The sequence below is a fragment of the Helobdella robusta genome, assembly GCF_000326865.2.
Source record: "Helobdella robusta unplaced genomic scaffold HELROscaffold_69, whole genome shotgun sequence".
Lineage (NCBI taxonomy): Eukaryota > Metazoa > Annelida > Clitellata > Rhynchobdellida > Glossiphoniidae > Helobdella > Helobdella robusta.
In genome coordinates, this window is record NW_008705394.1 from 582,099 (window position 1) to 603,847 (window position 21,749).

The window sequence follows — 21,749 nt, forward strand, 5'->3', positions numbered from 1 at the left end:
GATGTAAGTCCAGCGTAAATTACTGGCGTTCGATGAGTTAGACCGATTGGATAACACATAGCGTTCGGGTCATGTTTGTTCATTCTCGAGCAAATAAAATTTTTCGTTTCGTTTAATTGCCGTCAATTACCAAAGCCTTCCGTCACAGTATCCTCTATGCCCCAATAACAGCCGGCCCCCGGATATAGACAACATCGGTATCGCCATTCCTTCCGATCAGATCACAATGGGTGTGACATGACTGCTTGCTGTACTTACTTCCAGTAAAGTTTATATTGGGAAAATTTGATAGAGCAACAAATTATAACACACGACCTAGAATTTTATTGTAATGTTTTTCTGACGAAAAGATAAATACGAATTGCACGTGAAAACATGAGTTGTGTGCATTCAACGTGTTGTGCGCAATATAGCGTTAAGTGGTATTTAAGTTAAACCGTGAGAATTATGGATCGACCGATGCTATGAAGAAATGATTGGAGATTGTGAACGATACTGGATACAGAAAACAAGAGAAGAATGACAAAACACAATGTCTGTCTGTACAAAATTGAAAAAAAAACTGATAAAATGGTTCACGGCTCTCAAAATGTGATATAGTTAATTTATTGACGCTTGTTAAATATCGATTAAAATAAATTTGTTAAAGATAAGTCCTGCATGATAAGAAGGTAACGTTAACACCTCGCTGAAAAAAACGATAAAAATGACTAACAGAGTGAGTTTTGGTGTTGACGCAATGAGAAACGAAAATAGCAAGCGTCGTTAATACAAAAATATACTTTCAATGGGAAAAAAATTTAATATATCAAATATTATTTTTCAACATCTACCAGCTCGTTTTGTTCTGTTTTTAAAGATTTTGAGTGGTTAGTGGCGTTCATGAATTGTTTGGCTTGTTTGATGAGTTCTTCTTGTGTTTTCGTCATTCCACAGGCCACTTTGAACCAAAGATCAAAACTCTGCAAAAATTAATCCATCGTCAATTAATATTTTAAATATTGACAGTGAGCTGAGAAATAAATTGCAATTAACTACCGGTTGTGGCACGAAAACAAGAAGCGGCGAGCAAAATTTACAAAACCAAAAGTAGACTACTACAAAAACATTACCATGGATAACTGATTAAATATGGAAGCTTACAGTAAAAAAATGATGTCGACAAAAAACAGAGCTGAGAAATATGGATGAGATTCAAAGAATTGTGTCGTGAAATATTGGATAGTTTTAATGCTATGGACAAATGTGCGAAACAGAGAGGCTTCCCAATTGGGGGAGAGTTATAAGGAGAACGAACAAAGACGTCTGATTATTAAAGACTAAGACGGAAACATTCTCACAAACTAACACAGATGAAAAAATATAGTAAAACCTGTTTACAAACAGGAACAAGTTCAAATAAAACAAATAAAAAAATTTTTTTTATAGTGCAACAATATATGACACATTATTTAGATTTCTATTGTAATGTTCTTCTGGCAGTCAGAGTCGACAGCAATAAAAAAAGCTTGGAGCTCTAAAAGGTGCGAAATCAATCAATAAAAAATAAATTGAAAAAATAAAAACGATTAAAGAATAGATAAAATGTATTTTTTAATTGCAAAACTTTTTTCATAACAATATTTATCGCCTTAAATTTTAAAAGAGCGATATTTGATTTAAAAATAGAATATTCAATGGAACTATTTCAAACAGGTCTAATCATAATTAAAATTACCTCGGATTCCTGTTGTTCATGAAACTCTGATGCTTCGATATCCTGATGCAATTCAATGCTGGAATCTTTCAGCAACAGTTCAGCCTAAGTTTTATTCAACATCGTAAGGTTCACAAATATATTTTGAGTTTTTATAAATAACTTTCAGCAAAAAAATCTTTGAAGGTTCGGTGATTGAAAAATGAAAACCGTAAAACAAGTTGGCCTTTGTTATCGGCCATTTAAATTGTAGGCACTTGTAGAAATTGATTACATGTCGAAGCAATTTTCCCAAATCCAACCATTCTCAAGACAGCATACCCACCCGACCTATCCTACCTGCAAATTCTGAGGCTCCACACGTTTTTCGTATTTTGGTAATTGTCTCCAGCTTTTTATTTACGTCTTTGAATCAAGTCAGGCCCTTTTTTATATAATTATTTAGTAGAGCACACAACTTGTCAGAAAACTCGACATTTTGCAAACTTTTTCTGATAAAACTAAAATAGTTTTCACCAACTAAATGCTATTCAGACGTGAAAAACGATTTAAACTTAATATGAACGATTCTATAGCAGATGTCTCTCTCTGGCAGAGCATCCGAATAAAAATCTTCTTTATCAACTTACAACATCTTACCGGTCGTTTAATCGTTCCTCATCCCATTCAATAAAATTCCTTAAATTCAAGCCAAATATTTTCTGAAATGTTGAGCAAATAAAATTATTAGATTACCTCATAATCACATTCGGCGTATCTATCCAAATGCAAGTAAGCAGTATCTTTAGAAGGAATGATTTGGTTGATACGACGATCAGTGTTTTCGTGTTCACCCGGAGTTCTTTTTGATATCACACCTTTTTGTTCGATAACTTTGCCAACACTTCTGTCATTCTCACCCATCTCCAAATTATTCGCCGACAACGGGAATTGCTAGAAAAATGAAATTTGTGGAAACTACTCATTCTATTACTGCGGCTTAACTTATTAATGATTAGAATAATATACCTAGATTCATCGGAGAATCAAAAACTGGAGATTTTTTATAAATTTAATTTGTAAAGTAAATTTTACATGATGGAACGCAAATTTAAGCAAATTAAACTGAATTTTTTTAATTTTTGATAAACGCTAAGCTAATTGATAACATTTTTCAAATCGAAGGGTTTTCTTAGAATTTTGCAGCATGTTGATTTTGATCATTGTTTTCAACTGATATTTTTCACCAATAGCATTATTGACCAAGTTCGTCGTGACCAATTGTTAATTTAATGCTAAAATTTCCATTAAGATCAGCTAAACTTCATAATACATCTATTTATAAATATATTTAGGCTTGGTTTATTTAGTTAGTCATCTTCGAAGAGCATTAGTTTCATGAAGTTCCTGTGATTATATAACATGAATTCCTCTGTTGACTCAAAGGTTCACATCAAACTTTGAATTTTGGTTAATCCTTTTGTCCAATTAGTTTAAAAATGAAAAAGATACAAATAAAATAATTTGAACAAAAACTCTAACAGTTCGAAACTTAAAGCAACGAAAAGACCTTAAATCAGATTTTTCCACTTACGTGGCTTAAATAGCTACACTATAGAAGATGAGGACGAAAGGAACGAAATTAAAATACTGCCTTGCTTTCCAAGGTTCAGGGTAATCGAAAAGTCTGAAATCACAGGATCATGAACACGTAAATATATTAACAAAGTTGGCGACCCAGATATATGGCCAGAAAAAATGCTTTGTAAGACTAAATAACAATGGGAAAAATAAATAACTTTCCAGAATCTAAAACAACAACACACGTTTAGACGACATTTTCCCCGAGATCGGGGGTTGCCGTTTGGCTACCTATGATGAAACCATTGTCACTTCTGTCATCATAAGTAATTTATTTGGCTAATTTTTACGCAGGACGCCCTTCCTTACGCAACCACAGTTATAAGCGGTGGGCCTAGCCTTTGATGATCCAACATCACTCACAAGGCAGTGAGGGTCAGTTTAATGTCATAACCAGGACAGTTCCAGAATCTAAAAAGTTTAAAAAATTTAGAAATAACTATGCCCGTGTGTTTTTAAAATTAGTTTACATCAAGCACTGGTAGACGTGTTTTACATTCGTTAAACTTCAAGTTTTATTTATATATTAAACATGAATATAAAAAATGTTGAAATCCATACATTGCTTTACAATGTACGCAGACATTAGAAAATGTTGCTATCATTTTTTTGTATTTCTTATTTTCTTGATGTTCAACGGGAACGGAAACAGAATGGGAACTTGAAAATTTAACACCGATAAATCTGTCTTGAGGATGTGAAGAAATAAAACTCCTATTGGCATTCCTGTTTTTGAGGGCTACTGAAGCATCGACCACCATTATATACAAACATACACACAACATACATGGGCACTTTTTGACATTCAAAATAATACACATATTATATATAGATACAAGTACTCCTTATTCGTAATATTGTTGACATCAAGAAATTATCGTACATCGGAAAATAAACTGAAAAAATCTAGATAACTATAAACTATTAAGAAATTATCGATAGATCAAAAAACTATTGGACATCCATCGGAGCATTGTAAAATTATCGGAGAACAATTTTGTAGGGTGACCAAGACAGGTACTACAAATACAATCGCGTGTAAGTTGACCAAGAACCAAGACAGATGCTACAAATATAATTGCGTGTCGGGTGACCAGACAGGTACTACAAATATAATTGCGACGCCAATTAGTACGGAATTTTTTGGTTTTCGAATCAGGAAAGCCCATTCCTAACATACATGCACATTAGGAAAATTAAATGTTTGCATTCAGACAACGAAGGTTGTCTAATACCAGTTGTAAATAAAATTCTAATTATTTCATTTTGTTCTTCATCAAAGTCAATGAAGCTATAAATATTTATTATTTTTGAGGCGTTACGTAGTGCCAGCTAGTTTGCAATAAAAAAAATATCAGACTAAATATAAAGATATATTGTGGAAATGAAGTGAACAAACCTGAAGAAGAATACGACCTTTTACACCTAGCAGTCTGTCAGAAACTTTCTTCTGAGAACTGGAGGTTTGTACATGAAATCTTGGCAGTACAGGAGTTCGTAAAACAACCACCTTTTTGTTACTAAAACAAAATTTCGTAAATTTTTTCAATAAATTTTTCAATAAAAAATTTTTCAATAAATACTTTTTGATAAAAGTAAAAAAATTTAAAAATTGCCCATAATTTTGAAAATAAAAATTTATTCACCAATTGATTTGCAATAAAATTTTCAAAATTTAGCTGAAATGTGTCGCTGTATTTAATAATCCCAACAAGTTTGATTATTAATGTTATAGGTTGTACTGTGGTCATCAATGTTAGCAGGGTATCGTAGTAGGATAACACTTTCTACCGACACTTACAAAAAAATTCAACGAGAACTACAAACGGCCACTGATCTTCGTTGGACCTTCAAACATCAAACTGATCCTCGTTAGATCTACAAATATCCAACTGATCTTTTATTAGACCTACAAACGTCCGACAGACCTTCCTTGGGCCAGCATCATCCATTTCTGAAAAATCTCTCATTAGCAGTAGCTGCTGAAACATACTTTCCAGAATAATAGCAAAATGTTATACAACAAATAACTGTGTTGTTTGCAGGTCGAATTTGATTATTTTCAGATTCCAAAACACATTTTTGAAATTTCTCATTTCCGTTTTAACATTATTTTTTAATAATTTTTACCGGCTAATAAATGCATAAGTAATTTTAGAATTTCACTATTATTATCATTCCCTCAAACAATCTACGGCCACATGAATAGTAATACACACGTGTTTTTCATAAAATTAAACCTGTCTATATCGACGAGAATAGCATTAATTCAATATGATTACGTATCAAAATCATTACCACAAGAAACATGGTAATCATACTTCAATTCAACACTGTGGACTGGAGTGTTGAGCTGGCATTCCTCGCCATCATCACATAAAATATTCATTCCGTTCGTTAACTGTGGAGTACAATTAGGAGAAAACCCCGCAACGTGGAAAAACTGTAAAAATCACAATTTAACCAATAAATTTTAGTAAAAATTCACTTAAAAATAACAATTATAATTTTCAGTGGAATTAATATAATTTATACATTGTCTATGAAAATTACATCTTTGCTGACAAGTGAACGATTTAATTAAGCTTATTATTATTCATTTTGCATTTAAAAGCCATTTTACAAAAGCTTTTTTGGCACAAGGTATAAAATTTAAATATAGAAAAATATAAAAATTTAAGTTATTTATTTTGGTAATGTTTTGATGACACTGTCATAAGCAATTTGTTGAATAATGCAGTAAAACGCTGCCTCAACCGGCTACAACTCAATTAAAATATTTTTTTTAATTTTGCGAAATAACTAATGATCTTTTCATTTAAGAAACTATGCCTGCCTATATGGCGTTGTTTCATTTCAAAATTCATTAATTGCTTTTTTTATTGTTGTTCTATTTTGTCACTTCGAAACTTGGGTGGTTCGTTTTTTGCCTGAAGAAAAAATATGTGCAACTCTGAGATCAACGCTCAAGGATCAAAATTTAAAAACTATATATATAAAACCAGCAAAACACTATGGAACGTATAAAATAAAATGTCCATAATAACGTTGAAATTGTTTATATTTATATATATAGAGAGAAGGAGAGTTATTAACACTGACGACTATAATGTCCTTTGGAGGTGGAAGTTCTTTTTGTTTCTGCACCTTACAATACAAACTTTGTAGTTTAAAGTCTCTAACTGCTTTTCGTCGTCGTCTAAAATTCTATCACTTAAAAATCAAGCTTCGTTTTGATTATTGTTGCAATTCGTTTTGATTATTGTTGCAATTCGTTTTGATTATTGTTGCAATTCGTTTTGATTATTGTTGCAATTATAATTATTGATTGTTGCCGTTATTTGCAGTGTTTTATTTACTTTGTAACTTTTTACATCTTATTTTTCGTGTAGGGTACTGTTTTTGACCAGCTGACTTTGTTGATCATTTTCGTCAAATTCTTCAGTCAGGGATTAAGGTTTTAATGTTGAAAAAGTAACAAGATTCAGACCTATAATATTCTTTTTAAATCAATTTCAACGTCATTATAAACATTGATTTTCTAAGAGTTCGGATATATTATGTTGCCGGATGATGTCATCAGTTGACCATTTAGAATCATTATTACATAAAGTTTAATTTTCTCTTGTATTTTTATTGCTCTGTTGGCAAATAAAAGCGTGCGTGCATATGCACTAAGGAAAATAAACGTCTCTGAATCATAAGCTGCCTTGAAATTATAAAAAATAGCCCAACCTCTGATGATGGGGTCTGCGGCAGCGAGGTATCAAGTGGCGAAGGCACTGTTGATGGTTTGGTAACGAGCGATGACGTCGACGACGAAGATGTTCCGATGCTCGAGTTCCACGCTGATTCTGTCCACATATGTCGGTTAATAGCTAATTATTTTTCGCACCGTCAATCCGTATTTTATAAAAATTTTTCTATCCAATTTTATTTATGTTTCAAAATATTACAATTTCAAGTTCCTGGTTCAAGTTCCTGGTTCAATTTCAAGTTCCAAGTTACAGCTTCCACAAAAATTTTAATAATGATTCATCAAGAATCTAAAATGGTTGCACAACAGTGTTTTTCAATCAAATAATTTCAAAATGAACGTATTCTCGACTCCATGATCAACAGTGCCATTTATAAATTTAACGTTTTTATCATCAATAATTAAAACATTGTAACTTATTTTGTAATCATTATTATTATCATCATCCTTAATATAGTTTTTTTAATTCTTAATTTTAAAATATTATTAAACATTAACTAAATTATACATATTTTTTTACAAAATCAAAAAAGATCACAAAAACTTTCAAACCAATTTCTGGAGCTGACTTCACTGTTTCACTGGTTGCAGTTTGAGGTGATGCATTCGTTTTAAAAGCTGGTAAATTGAGGCCAGATGAAGCATCTGAAAAGTTTGCTGTCTTTTTACAAAAATTATCTGAAGGCTCAGCTGCTACATATTTTTTCAAAATAAAAATAGAAACGTTGAATTTTTTCTTAATGACTAATAACAATATTATTAACAACATTAATAACAATAAAAATATTAATTCTACAACGGCCCATAAACTATCGAACGCAGTTCTAATCAGCATTTTTTGTATTCCATTCATCAGCTTCTACGCTCTAAGCAGTAAAACAACAAATATTTGATCATCCCAAGACTTTTGAAATACATGCTCCAGTATTTAGAATAATAATAAGTGCATTGAATACAAATTCATTCTTGGTTGAAGAATGAACCACTTTAATTTTATACGAGAAATAAAGATAAAAGACACAAAAACAAATTAATTTTTCACTCATTTTAATTTTTTCAAAACAGAACAACATCAAAGTATTATTTTTATATTTTTATTGCGCTTCAGTAAATTGTTTAGGCAAAATTAAATTTTACTGTCTGCCATTTTCATCTAAAGCCTTCATCACACCAAACAAGTAACGACAGCATTATTCAGCTTAACACGTAAAAAGTCCTTTCATCAATTACAAAACCCCGCTGCCATTTACAACAACGTAGTCAGTATTCAGTGGAGCAGTCAGCTTCAGGCTCATATACCATAGCTTTCATAAAAATATTAGTGTGGTGACAAAGAGACGTTCTCCATTATTAGGGCAGTTTAATTAGTTAATCAATCTTAAATTAGTTCAAACATTTAAAATTGAGCTTGCAGAGCTGGTATTTTAAACGTACGAAACAGTATTTTTTAAAAAAAGTATGCAGATGTGTCAGAAGATATGGTTTTATGATTTAAACTAGAAATAATAAATATACAAGTTTAACGACGCAAACATCACACTCAATTTCTCAACGCACCTAGAGCTGGTCACCTCGAAAATACTTCAAAAGATTATAGATCGGTTTTTTAAATGACTGCCAGACGTTATTTGTTATTAGACGTTATTATAGACGTTAATGTCCTGGTTATGACATTAAACTGACCCTCACTGCTTGTGAGTGATGTTGGATCATCAAAGGCTAGGCCCACCGCTTATAACTGTGGGTGCGTAAGGAAGGGCGTCATGCGTAAAAATTAGCCAATAAAATATTTCTGATGACAAAAGTAACAATGGTCCTCAGTATCCGGCAGAGGAGGGTGCGAAGAATCCCCGGAGACCCAGCCCATGGAGTGCGGTGCAAGGTTCTGTGGATGGTCTGGCTACTGGCACCCCACTCTATAGTGTTGCGGTGCAAGGCACTATAGATGGAAAGATTACTTATAGACCAAAAAGTTGGAGGTTTGGTACCTGGAATGTAGGCACGTTGACAGGAAGGAGTTTTGGTGGAGGAGTTGCAGAAGAGAATGGTTGACGTGGCTGCATTACAGGAGATCAGATGAAAGGGAGAGGGTACAAGGTTTGTGGGGGCTAAAGGTGGAAGATATAAGTAGTGGTGGAAGGGGGATGATGGTACGGGAGGAGTTGGTGTGATGGTAAGAGAAGAGTTGGTGGAGAAGGTGATGGAAGTGAGGCGGAAAAGCAATGGTGTAATTATGGTGGTGATAGTGTTTGGAAAGGTAATAGTGAGGGTAATATCAGGATATTTTGAAGGATTAGGAAGGAAGAGGAGAAGAATAGGTTTTATGATGTTTCTGACGAGATTGGGCAAGCGGGGTTGGATGAGTTTGTGGTGTTGTTGGGTGATTTGAATGGTCATGTGGGGGCGGATGCAGACGGTTATGAAGGTGTACATGGGGGATGGGAATATGGTATAAGGAATGAGGAAGGGCGTAGAGTGTTGGAGTTGGCGGATGCACATAGCATGGTGGTGGGGAAAACCTGGTTTACAAGGTAACCAGCACGATTAATTACATATAGGTCAGTAAAGCATAGGTCAATGATAGATTATACATTGGTAAGGGCGAAGCATAGAAAGTATGTAAGGAATGTGAAGGCGATACCTGGTATGTTACAGCATAGTATGGTTGTGATGGATGTGGCTTCGAAAGAAATTGGGAGGAGGAAGAAGGATAAGTTTGTGGCAAAGAGAAAGACATGAAAGTTACAGGATGCAAAGGTGAGGAAGGCATTTGAAGTGAAGGTGGCTGAAAGTTGGGAGAGTGGTAAGGATGGAGATGTTTGGGAAAGATATAGGGACTGTGTGTTGACTACGGCAGATAAAGTATTTGGATGGACGAAAGGAAAGTGTAGGCATGGTGAGACGTGGTAGTGGGATGAAGATATAAAAAAGGTTTTGGAGGTCAAGAAGAGAGTTTTAGGGTGTGGAGAAGGGACATGACGGGGGAAGCGGAGTTTGAGTATAGGAAGGCTAAGAAAATTGCAAAACGGGCAGTGGCAACTGCAATGACGAAAGCATCAGAGGGAAATGGAATTTGATGTGAATTCGAGGAAAATGTTCAAAGTAGCAAAGCAGTCAATGAGGGATAGGATGTGTTTGGGATGGATCTGGCAAGTTGTGCATAGATGAGGAGGAAAAAGCTCAGGTGTGGAAAACCCATATGGAAAGGTTTATGAATGAAGAGAATGAGTGAGATGGAGATGTGGAATCCGCGGTCACACACGGACCCATAGAAAAAGTGACGATGAGAAATGAAACTAGGTAAGGCGACAAGGGTTTTGGAAGTGGCGGCGGAACATATAAAGGCGAGTGGAGCGATAGGAATTGAAGTTATGATGGGAATTGCTAACAGTATGTTTGATGATGAAGGTATACATGAGAATTGGCGACACAGTGTGTTGGTGCCGTTGTATAAGAGCAAAGGAGATGGGAGAGATTGTGGGTCATATAGGGGTGTGAAATTGCTAAAGCATGGAATGAAGGTAGTGGAGGGTGCTTGGGAGGAGGTTGAGAAATATGGTGACAGTTAATGAAATGCAGTGTGGGTTTATGCCTGGTTGGGGAACGGTGGATGCATTGTTCATAGTGAGAATGTTGCAGGAGAATTATAGAAAGAAGAAACGAAGATTGTACATGTGTTTTGTGGATCTAGAAAAGGCTTTTGATCGAGTACCGAGGAAGGTCATTGAATGGGCGTTGAGGAAGAAAGGAGTGAATGAGAGACTTGTTAAAGCTGTGATGCAGCTGTATGAAGGAGCGAAGATGTCAGAAATGGGTGCATAAGGAGATGAAGTGGTGTGAGGGGGGCACTGAAAAAGGTGGAAGGCACGTTCAAATGTAAGAAGTGTGTTCATGGTGTGATTAATAGGACGGACTCAAGGACGGGGTTGAGTGGTGGTATTGAAAGAGTGGAAAGCTTTGTTTATTTAGGGATTAAGCTGAAAGCGGATGGAGGATGTTTGAGCGCTGTTACGGCTAAAGTTCGTGTGGGATGGATGAAATTTGGGATCTGGGTGGGGTATTGTGTGGAAAGAAATGTCAGTGAAGATGAAAGGGAGAGTATAAAAAGCATGTGTGAAAGCAGCGATGGTATATGGGGGTGAAACTTGGGTGTTGAGGAGAGAGGGGAAAAGTGTACTGCAGAGGGCTGAAAGAGATGTGTGGGGTTAAAGTGAAGGATAGGAGGAGTAGTACAGAGCTGATGTCGATGATGGGACTGAATGAGGACATTGTGACATTGATAAGGAGATCGAGATTGCGGTGGTATAGAGATGTGTTGAGAAGAGATGAAAGGGTAGGGATTATGCGAGCGTTGGAGTTCGAGGTTGAAGGAGTGATAGGAAGGGGTTGTCCGCGATTGGGAGGGAAAGAGCAGGTGGAGAAGGACAGAGTGAAAGCGGGGTTGCGTGATACTGAGACAAGTGACATATGTGAATGGCGTTGAGGGGTATTTTGGTTTCATCATAGGTAGCCAAACGGCAACCCCCGATCTCGGGGAAAATGTCGTCTAAACGTGTGTTGTTGCCAGACGTTATTTGAAGTTAACCGAAAAAAAATTGCATAACCATAGCAAACATCATTTTGAAATCCCTCTTGTAACAATGCAATGACAATACAAAGAACGTAGAGTTAACTAACTTGATAGATTCTCCATTGAATGATCATTGCTTTCTGAATCACTTGAAACGAACATATTTATAATTAATAAATTAATTTCTATAAAATAACAACAAAACTAGAACAAAAATGAGTAATTATATTTAATAGTGGGTATGAAAATAAACAGTTGCAACCGTTTAAATCTGCTTACTTACAAATAAAATCAAATAAGTTAAAGAGCGACTGGCCCACCTTTCACTTAACAATTCTTTTAACCAGAAGTTTTGTTCAGCATCAGCTTCTAATGAACATGTGTTTCCTAGGATGAGTTAATATATTTACCTTGCATACAACACCCACGTCTACAGTTTTCAATAAATTTAAATAAAAGAAACTCAAATCAATATAAAACCGAATAAACTAAATAAAGTTGAGATGTTGGGACAATAATATCGACGTTAATAAAGAGCAAATAACAGAAAAACCAATCGAACTGTTGATCACAGTGCTTCTGGCATCTCGAGATTTACTCTGGCTTATCAAGTTTTCAGATGAAATTTCATTTTCGTTGTTTCCAGACTCAGAGACCTTAATGAGTTTAATTATTTGTTCTTTCTAAAAACTTCGAACCACAACTGAAACGAAATATTTTGTAAACGACAAATAACAAATTCAAGCAAGAAAAACTGATGGTAACGTAAATTATAAAATATTCAAATCATTTTCTGTACATCCTTTACATTACCATGTAAATATGCAATACCATTTTCCACCGTCTCGTTCCACCACCAAGTTTCGCGGTTGTGCTGGCGTTTAAGTCCAGATTTTCCACATACAGCTGTTGCAGCGTTCACTAGGGTGTCTTGAAAAGATTTCCAGGTTATGTCTACCTGTGCCGATACCAACTCCTCGAATTTCTACCTGAACATGGAGTTCTTCAGTTTCCATGTCTTTATTCTAGTAGGCATTCGATCAGTCACAGAGCGTGATCGTTCATTTAGTGCCAGCGATTCCCGTATAAAGATTTCCACTTCATTTTGGGCTGTCTTTTGGCCATTCAGGAACAACTTGTAGCACCAAATGAGAAAGACACCATTTGATTTCCATCTTCTTTCCTATAGAGAACAGATGTCAACCCTTCGCCTTTCCAGTATATCGACGATCTCCATGGAGCGTCTATAAGCAATCCAGTATTTAAAGTGCCAAGTCTGATATTCTATGAAGGGACGCCCGATTTTCGGCAACATCCCTCCACTGCTACGTACTTCCTGGATATTGTCACCCCTTGACCATTTAAGGTCTTCCAGGGAATAGGGGATCTTTCCTTTTTTTGTGATGACATGGAAGATGTTTGAGTCAAAAATTTTTTTATCTGGAATTGCCCAATTCCTAACGACAAACACCAGTTATGAGCAGTGAGCCTAGCCTTTTTGCTGGAAGCACCCAAGGCAGCGTGGTTGCAGTTTATCTTGTGCCCAAGAGAGCACTGTTGTAAGCATTGCACTTAGCCTTTGGGTCAAAGGTTCCTGTTCCACAAGGCAGTGGGCTTAGAATAGAAGATCATCCGCTGTTGGAACCGTTGTCCTAGGATCCTCCGCTTCTTTCTTCTATTACAGTTGGTTCGCGGCATCTTATTCTGTATTATTCGATGCAATCCTAGAAGGTCTCCCTGCCCAGGACTTTCCCCTACCACTACCTGTGGACGCGCCTCATAGCCAGTGCACCCCAACATGAGGATATACAGAAAAAAAATGATGATACGGTTACCGAAATCGAAACTGTTACTTCATTTCAGTATTTGAGAGATGTGCTGGATTGTACTGGAAGAGCTGATGCCGCCGTTCGTGGAAAAATACGTGTGGCTAGGGGCAGATTACACCTCCTTGCCACGGTACTGATGCGGCGTAGCAATCCTCTACCGCTGCGCTCAGAGCTATACAACACAGCTATACGTTCTGTTCTGATGTGTGGTGCAGAGACGTGGCCGATGACAACAAAACTCGAACAGCAGCTTCATAATTCGTTGGATGCAGACTGTTGACCTAAGGGACCACATCCATACAACCGGAATCCTGAACCGATCAGGACTGTGCACTTTGAAGGATGCATGTCGTCGTCATCGCCTACGATAGTTTGGCCATATGAAACGAAGCGAAAACGTCAACAATAGTTTCCGTTACTGAGCACCAGGTGCCTGGCACCTGCCCAAGAGGTCGCCCAAAGAAGTCCTGGACGCAGACCATACAGGAGAATTTGAAGGCACTTGGTCTCAAGGAGAAAGCGCAATGGATAGATCGGCTTGGAAACAGAAGCTGATGAATGGAATAAAAAAGTCCGACTCATAACGGATGGAGACTATAAACGAGGATTGATTGATTTTCTGTACGTCCTAACTATTGGGCTAGTCAAAAATAATGTGGTAACTTGGTTCTTATTAATTATATTTAATCAAAATTAAAACCATTGCAATCTACGCTCATTTAAAGACAATAAATATGTTCAGTGATGCCAGTAGCGTAGAATTAACGGTTTTGGAAGCGCTTTCGTGACGACTTCGACTGTGAAGCACTGCTGTTACAAAAAGCTGCTAAGGTTTCGGCGCGTTACGTGTGGTATATTTAGCGTTTTCTTTCGTGGATAAGGATAGGTCTCTTCCAGTTAGCTAACACAGAATGCAGCTGACTTAAATTTTGATGCATTTCATCAATTTGTTGGTAGTACCTTTTTTCAATTAATTGTTTGACCAGGTTTTACAAAATATGATGAATCAATCCGGTTTGTAGACCACCGAACAGTCACCATAAGTTTCCTCTGGTACAACTTCGGTTTTGAGTGTTTGGGCTCCCATCTTGGTCCAGAACTGAATGTCGTCTGTTGTCATATAAGATCCATTTTTTATCAGATGTCACAATCCGCTCAAGAAACGGATCGTTTTAAATGCGCAAAAAAGTTTATCTGACCCCGCTGTTCTGTGGCACGCTCAAAATCACTAACACCCCGATGGTTGCATCTGACCCCGCTGTCCAGTGTCATGCTCAAAAGCACCAACACCCCAATGGTTGCCTCTGACCTAGCTGTCTTGTGGCACGCTCAAAAGCACCGACATCCCGATGGCTGCATCTGACCCCGCTGTCCTGTTGCACGCTCAAATGCACCAACATCCCGATGGTTGCACAATATCACGTGTTACATCAACCGCGTTTTGCCCATGTAAAACCGACATCATTTTGCACTGACTAAATAAATCCAAATCTTACAAAGATTTATTGTTAAAAGTTATTACAGAAACTTTTTTATTTCGACCGTTCGTGCTGTAATTTATCGATGGAGAGTTGCGCTTCACTAGCTTAATTATAATTTCATTTTGAAAACTCATGAAGCAAAATACTTTAAAACCCATGCATTGACAGCATTTTTACATCTCGCTAAAAAACAAACAGTGAAATTTTTCACCAAATATTTAATGTAAACTAAATAATGGAATAAATATACATATAATTATCAATATATCCAATGAAATTAATTTAAAAACTATGTCGACAAATTAAGTTTTGTAAAACCGACATCATTTCACACTAACTAAATAAATCCAAATCTTACAAAGATTTATTGTTAAAAGTTATTACAGAATTTTTTTTATTTCGACCGTTCGTGCTGTAATTTATCGATGGAGAGTTGCGCTTCACCAGCTTAATTATAATTTCATTTTTCATCATCCATTAAATCAAGATGATGTAACAACGATTGACGCACATATAAAATGTGAATTAAATAGGAATCTTTATCACTGGCTGCCGAGTTACTCAGTCGGTATAAACATTACGTCTCGCGCTGCTGTTACGCGATGGCCCGGTTCGAAAACTGCCCAAAACTCAAAAATGATATGCGTGTGATGTGGCGGATGCTTGCACGTGCATACAAAATGTGCACGTGCGTCGTGTGGACACTGTATGTGTAGAGGGGGCACGAAGGTTTAGTTATAGGTATAGAGTAAAATAACGTGTAAGCAGCCCTGTGTTTGACACAGCTGCCTTATAAAGAATAACAACAAAAAATCATCATCCATCAAGAAAATGCAATGCAACGTCGCATGCTTATATAATGAAAGATGTCGACTCCTTCATTTCAAAAATAAAAACATATTTTTTCTTCAGGGATCTATTCTTTAACAAATTAGTGATGCCTTCTCTAACCATCCATGTTTTTTTTTATTCGAACAGATGGTTTAAAATTTAAGTAATTCATTATAAAAAATACAAAAACATTCCTGAAAACTAAAAACTGTGAAAAAACTTTTATCAAAAATGAAGGGAGGCAGTGGTTAGAAAGTAAATCAAAAAACCTCTAATTTAAAACTCGAAACGAGGCTGGTCATGTTCAGGAGAAATATTCTTCCACCTAGCAGGCCACCCTATCAGTCCTTCTAATGTACATCCTACAACTCTGCAGTCAAGCAAAAAAACTCCTTGAAAGACATCTCACCACTATGCAGCCAACTGCTTCATAGACACAAATAAAACTTTTGTATCTACGAGATACAACAAAAACCATTGTAACTGAATTTTTTAAACTCAACTTTAACATGCGTCAAGCAGCGGTGTAAATTTAACCTTCATAAACAAATAATTATGGATGCGAACCTCGTAAATTGTGGAAACTTACAAAACTGTAGATACTAATTAAGTAAAAATTATAATCCAACATCTTACACATCGCTTGAGTATAGAGAGTGCCACGACGTTGGGACTGCCACAAGGACCAGGCGTATTTTTTTGGTAATATCTTCTCCTTACCGTTCCATGCCAATGATTTTTTATTGAATTATCAGTTCTGTTGGAATATTAAAAACCCGAGTGTAAATTAAACAGTCTTAGATCAACACTGAAAGTATGCTAAAACGAAAACTTGAATATATTTTTTAAATATTTCTTCAACAAACCTGCCATTGAAGTATTTGGCTATTTTGGCCCATTTATTTCCATGAATTTTATGCATTTCATAGAGGAGCAGATCCTCATCCTTCGACCAGGCCGCCTTGTTCACCTCGGGGTTCAAGTGGTTGTGCCATCTATCCAATTGTCAAAAACAATAATAATAAATAATAATAATAAATAATAATAATGTGACGACATGAATGTAATTGAAATATCTCAAGATATGCATGATAGATTCAGTTCAAGTAAAATATTATATCTAATTTCAAATCCAATATATTCGTTTTTCTTCTATACTCTCTACTAAAACGTAACAGCTAAAGGGCATAATTCGATATGAATTCATTATGTTTTAAAACTGACGTGCATGTACTGGCATGTTTACCACTGCAAAATAACTCTTGTTATTTCTTGTTGTTCTTTCCGTAAATTTCAATCTTTTATGAAAATACGACATTTCGTTATCAATATAGCACAAAATACCTGCTATTTAAAAAAACTACCAAAGTTTCTGAGAAAAAGGTGATTTGTTAGTACAAATAAAGTGTTAGTGTCAAAAACATATTAAGTTTTTAGTGTTTCCATTATCAGCAAATGTCATGTTTATTATAAACTATTAACAACGCGAATAATAATTAGCATAGTATAAACTTTTTAAAATGTTATTTTTATCAGAAACAAGCTTAATGATTCGTCAAGTAAAGTCATTTATACACTAAATTCAAGCTTCCATTGAACAAATACACTTTAAATAGACTCTCATTGTTATCATAATTTTATTATTATTTCTTTATTGCTTTTTATTTATTTTTATTTATTTATTTATCAAAACTGACCAGAGGGCCACAACGGACCACTTACCCAATCAAGAAGAAAAAAAGAAATGTTATAAACTAGGCAATTGGCAGACAGATAAAAAAGTCAAAACAAAAAAAAAACAAAAAAAGAAAACATTAAACAGAAAGTTGCATAGTTATTCCCAACATTGTCATTAATACATAGATCGAAAAATAAGTAATTTTTAAAACGTTCAAACCCGTGCACCCACTATGCCGTATTTCTGATAGATCCTCCTAGAATAATTTACTGCCTACTAAATGGGAAACAGCTATTGCTATTTCGATCCACTAGAAAGGCCTAACCATTTAAGCTGATAACTTCAGACTTGTATCACTCACATGTTTACATATAAATAATGGTAACATCATGTTTACATCATTAGGTATGTTCTCACTCTATTTGTTAAAAGACATCTTTATTTTGCATTTCTAACCAGTCTGCTAGATCGACTTATATCAACTTTCAACAATTTCCAAATAATCGGCTATTAATTTGTCAAGAGAAGGTACAGTCTATCCAGATCTCCAAAAAGCTTCAGCTACGTTCATCCAAATTGGTTAATAAACTAAAAGCTTGTAGAACATAAGAAAATCTGTTTCAATGGTTGAGTTAATTTCGGTATATGGACGTTCACAGCTTGTTCGGATTCAAAAAAGACAATTAACTTCTATAGCAATATCCAGTGGTATTCACCCTGCATTAAGACTGCATCTCATCATGACTTGTTCGATGTTACTCTCTGCTGACGATCTCCAGATTTTTTGAAGCTCATCTGATTATATTCAACTTCAACGGGAATAACTGTGTGAAGCAATAAAGCAGATGCCGCTTTCTTCAAACAAATGCTCTCATCTATTTCTTATCCTAAAATACTACACTATTTTATTGTTCGTCACTTTTTAACATGTATAAGCTATGCAGTTGAGTAAACTGTTGAAAATGAAAAATTATAGTAGGACTACAGAAAAATTGAAGTGATCTACTAGTTGTTGAGAACTGATTCGGTCACGATGATTTTTATTATTCCATTTTTATGGTTGATCGTATTTCCTTTGTTCGATGATTTCATTCATTGTGGTCAAAATATCTATTTACAAAAACCTGTCAAACAAATTCAAATCTGTAAATAAAACCTTCCAAGATTGTGTATCAATTTTTCAATATAAGACAAGATTTAAATTAATACGACATGAGCAAGATTAGAGCCACTATTAATTCCAAACCAATCCGGTTGCCTATTCGCTAGTCTCAGTCAGTACAAAGTTTAAACCAGATTCATCATCATTTTCGTATTTATATTTGACAAGTGTGACTCTGTTCACAAAATAAAATTACTAGTTTAAGCAGATTTTTCATGTAAAAGGTAGATGAATACGTCATCCTGAAGTTTAATTTTTTGTATTCATCACTTCTTGATGACATAACAAAAGCTTAATTAAAGGAACATTTTCTATTGTGAAATTTTCGTTGAATCTCTCCTTGGAACTTCTTCTCAAGCTCACTCTTTAATTCAATGCAATTCCAATCCGATGAACACTTACTCCTCCCCAGTTGCTGCACTTACTATCAAACATTTTCAAAACTATCCTAACGAGATTGATTGAGGCAGAAATCATTTACGTTTTCAGTCCATTTACAGGACTGTATTTTTCAGCTCATGTAATCAAAATATTTTTTTAAACACTAGTAGTTAGCAAAATTAATCATGAACAGTTGTCAATCAAAAGAGTTATCAAATAAAATTCTTCTAAAAAATGAAAAAAAGACAATAAGAAATAATAAGTGATAAAATTGCTTCTATATAATTGAACACAAAATTAATTTGATAATTCATTTTTGTTGGCGAACAAAAATAATTAAGATTACAAAACGTCTTAAAAGTCAAAACAAATTAACAGCACACAACTTGAACTCAAGATTTCATAGAATGAGACATTAGGGTAAGGGAAAGACATTAATGAGCCAACAGCTATGTGACGTAACTTTGTTTTTGCTAATGACCAATAAAATAAAACAATTTTTGAGTGGCACTGGAACACTTGTACAGATAACAGGTTCAAATGTGCAACAGCAATGTCTAGCCTAAAGGCAATTTATCAATATCAGAATCCAACACAAAAGTCTAGTTCGACGTCATAATTAAAAAACATAAACTTTAAAAATTTAGCCTGAACAGAAAACAATGTTAGAAGAACAAGTGAACCTCTCCCTGCATTGTTTACCAGTTCGCCCTTTTAGGTATGTGGCGATGTACGACCATTTCTTCCTTCCAAATTCCTCAACTAATTCCGTTAATTTGTCGTCTTCCTGTTGTGAAAGTATTAGAAAAAAATGTGTTGTAAACAACATTCGATTTTGAGCAATCATAACAAAGAAAAATTCAAGAAAATAAAACGATTAAAAAAGCCATGTAATTAAATGAAGAGTAATGGCATTGCAGTGCACAATTTTGAACGTTACACGGCAATAATAATTTTGTTTGATAACTTCAGTACAATGGCAACCTGATTAGATTTTTTAAAATTAGGCAATCAGGTATAACAAAGCTAAAAAAATGCAAAAATAAAGTTTATTTTAGAAATTAATTATAGCAAAACACAGTAGAAGCAAAATAATAAAATTAATCAATGTTAGTATCTTGCAGCACACAGATTGATGCATCATTTGTGTTATTAATGATTGTGATGAGCATAAATTAGATAAAATGGGGACTACAAAATAACGACCAATCTAGTCCACGGCCCCTTGATTAGATCAGGATCTAAATACGTCTCCCATCTTTTTTTGCACTGCAGTTCAGTTTTTCCCTCCATCAATCTTGAAATTGATAGCCATGAGTCAGTACCATTATGTTCAACTAACATTCTCAACATATCATCCTGACAGTTATAGAACAATTATAATAGTCACTTGTAGAGTTATAGAACTAAATATGCACAATAATTTCAATTGCAACAATTTCAGCAGTCACTATTGAAATAATTACAAATGTTAAACATACTTCATCTTTTTTCCAAGAGTTAAGTTTGAATAAATTGGAATCGTTTTCTCCATTGAACACTTCATAAACATCTTGGCCATCATCAATGTGCATTATACATCTGGTGATAAAAATGTAATTTATTTGTTACCAATCTCTTTTCTTTATTTTCCAGAGGTATCAGCAACAAACACACAGTGCATGAAAATACACGTAAAACAACGCACCACACACATCACATGTGATATGCAGAGATCTTGCAATCAAAAGCCAGCCTCTGCTACAGTGCCAGGCACCATACCGATACACCATTGCAGATCACCTACCCTGTCTGACTCAAAAATCTTGTTATTTTCTAATAAAACTCACTATCCATCTAAACTCATATAAGCCGGTCTATTATGACATGTCTAAGGTCAAGCATGAAGATAAATCTTACGAATCCAAACTGAGTTTAGTAGAACCTCAAGAGCAGATATCTACTAGACAGATGCAAAATGTCTCCAGTCACTCTAGGTCAATTTCAAAACAAATCTTCAGATGTGAGACATCTATGATGCATATAACCATTTCAAGGAAACAGATGAGGAATCCATCTGGTGTTTGTTCACAGTGACTCATGCTGCCAGTATGCAAAACCAGAAGAGTAGATTCTCAAAATATGGAGCCACAGTTAGATTTCAAAACTTTCAAAAGTGAAATAAATTTTTTTAAAAAGGAAAATCTGCTGCATGCGAGGAGTAAAATATTAAAATTAAGAAATCGGATTAGAAAAGATGAGATAGAAGCAGGTTAAACAACAAGTCAGGTACATTATGATTGGTAAGCAAGAAAAGGTAGCATTTGCATGAGATGTTCTTATTAGTGGCTGCTAATTACAAGTTTAGGTTAGGCACCAACTAGTGGATAGTGCAAGGAAAAAAATGGCAGACTTCAAGAATTAAAAAAAAGTAATATAATAGCAGATGAAAAGAAAATTGAAGATATACTTGAAAGCAAAAAATAAACCAAAACATATACAAACAAGTTGAAAAAAACCAAGGCTACATTTTAGTTTTTAATTACAGCAATGGTGATATTTGAAACAAGTACACGCCAATGAGGACACTACAAAGCTTAAAAAGTAAATTGTATACAGTTTGTTATCAAAAATTAAATATATAAATGATTAAAACATTTTAAAAAATTACGAAATTTTGTGTAAAAAGAAGTAAAAACTTGTAAAAAATGGAGTGCATTATACATCGTCATTTGAGATTCATTGATATTAATTATTACAATTTT

General features: G+C 34.9%; 1 protein-coding gene across 1 annotated transcript; it reads right to left on the reverse strand.

Annotated features, from left to right (window-relative positions):
- Window positions 1–584: 584 nt before the first annotated feature.
- On the reverse strand, window positions 585–20,579 carry HELRODRAFT_194177 (hypothetical protein; the record flags this gene model as incomplete). Its single annotated transcript, XM_009030518.1, has 15 exons — window positions 585–962; window positions 1,718–1,801; window positions 2,432–2,629; window positions 4,716–4,836; window positions 5,638–5,759; window positions 7,052–7,170; window positions 7,626–7,718; window positions 11,751–11,791; window positions 11,964–12,030; window positions 12,206–12,299; window positions 16,421–16,541; window positions 16,651–16,779; window positions 19,689–19,792; window positions 20,212–20,364; window positions 20,487–20,579. The coding sequence occupies 15 exons, from the start codon at window positions 20,577–20,579 to the stop codon at window positions 816–818; spliced, it is 1,686 nt and encodes a 561-aa protein (XP_009028766.1). The 3' UTR covers window positions 585–815.
- Window positions 20,580–21,749: the final 1,170 nt, after the last annotated feature.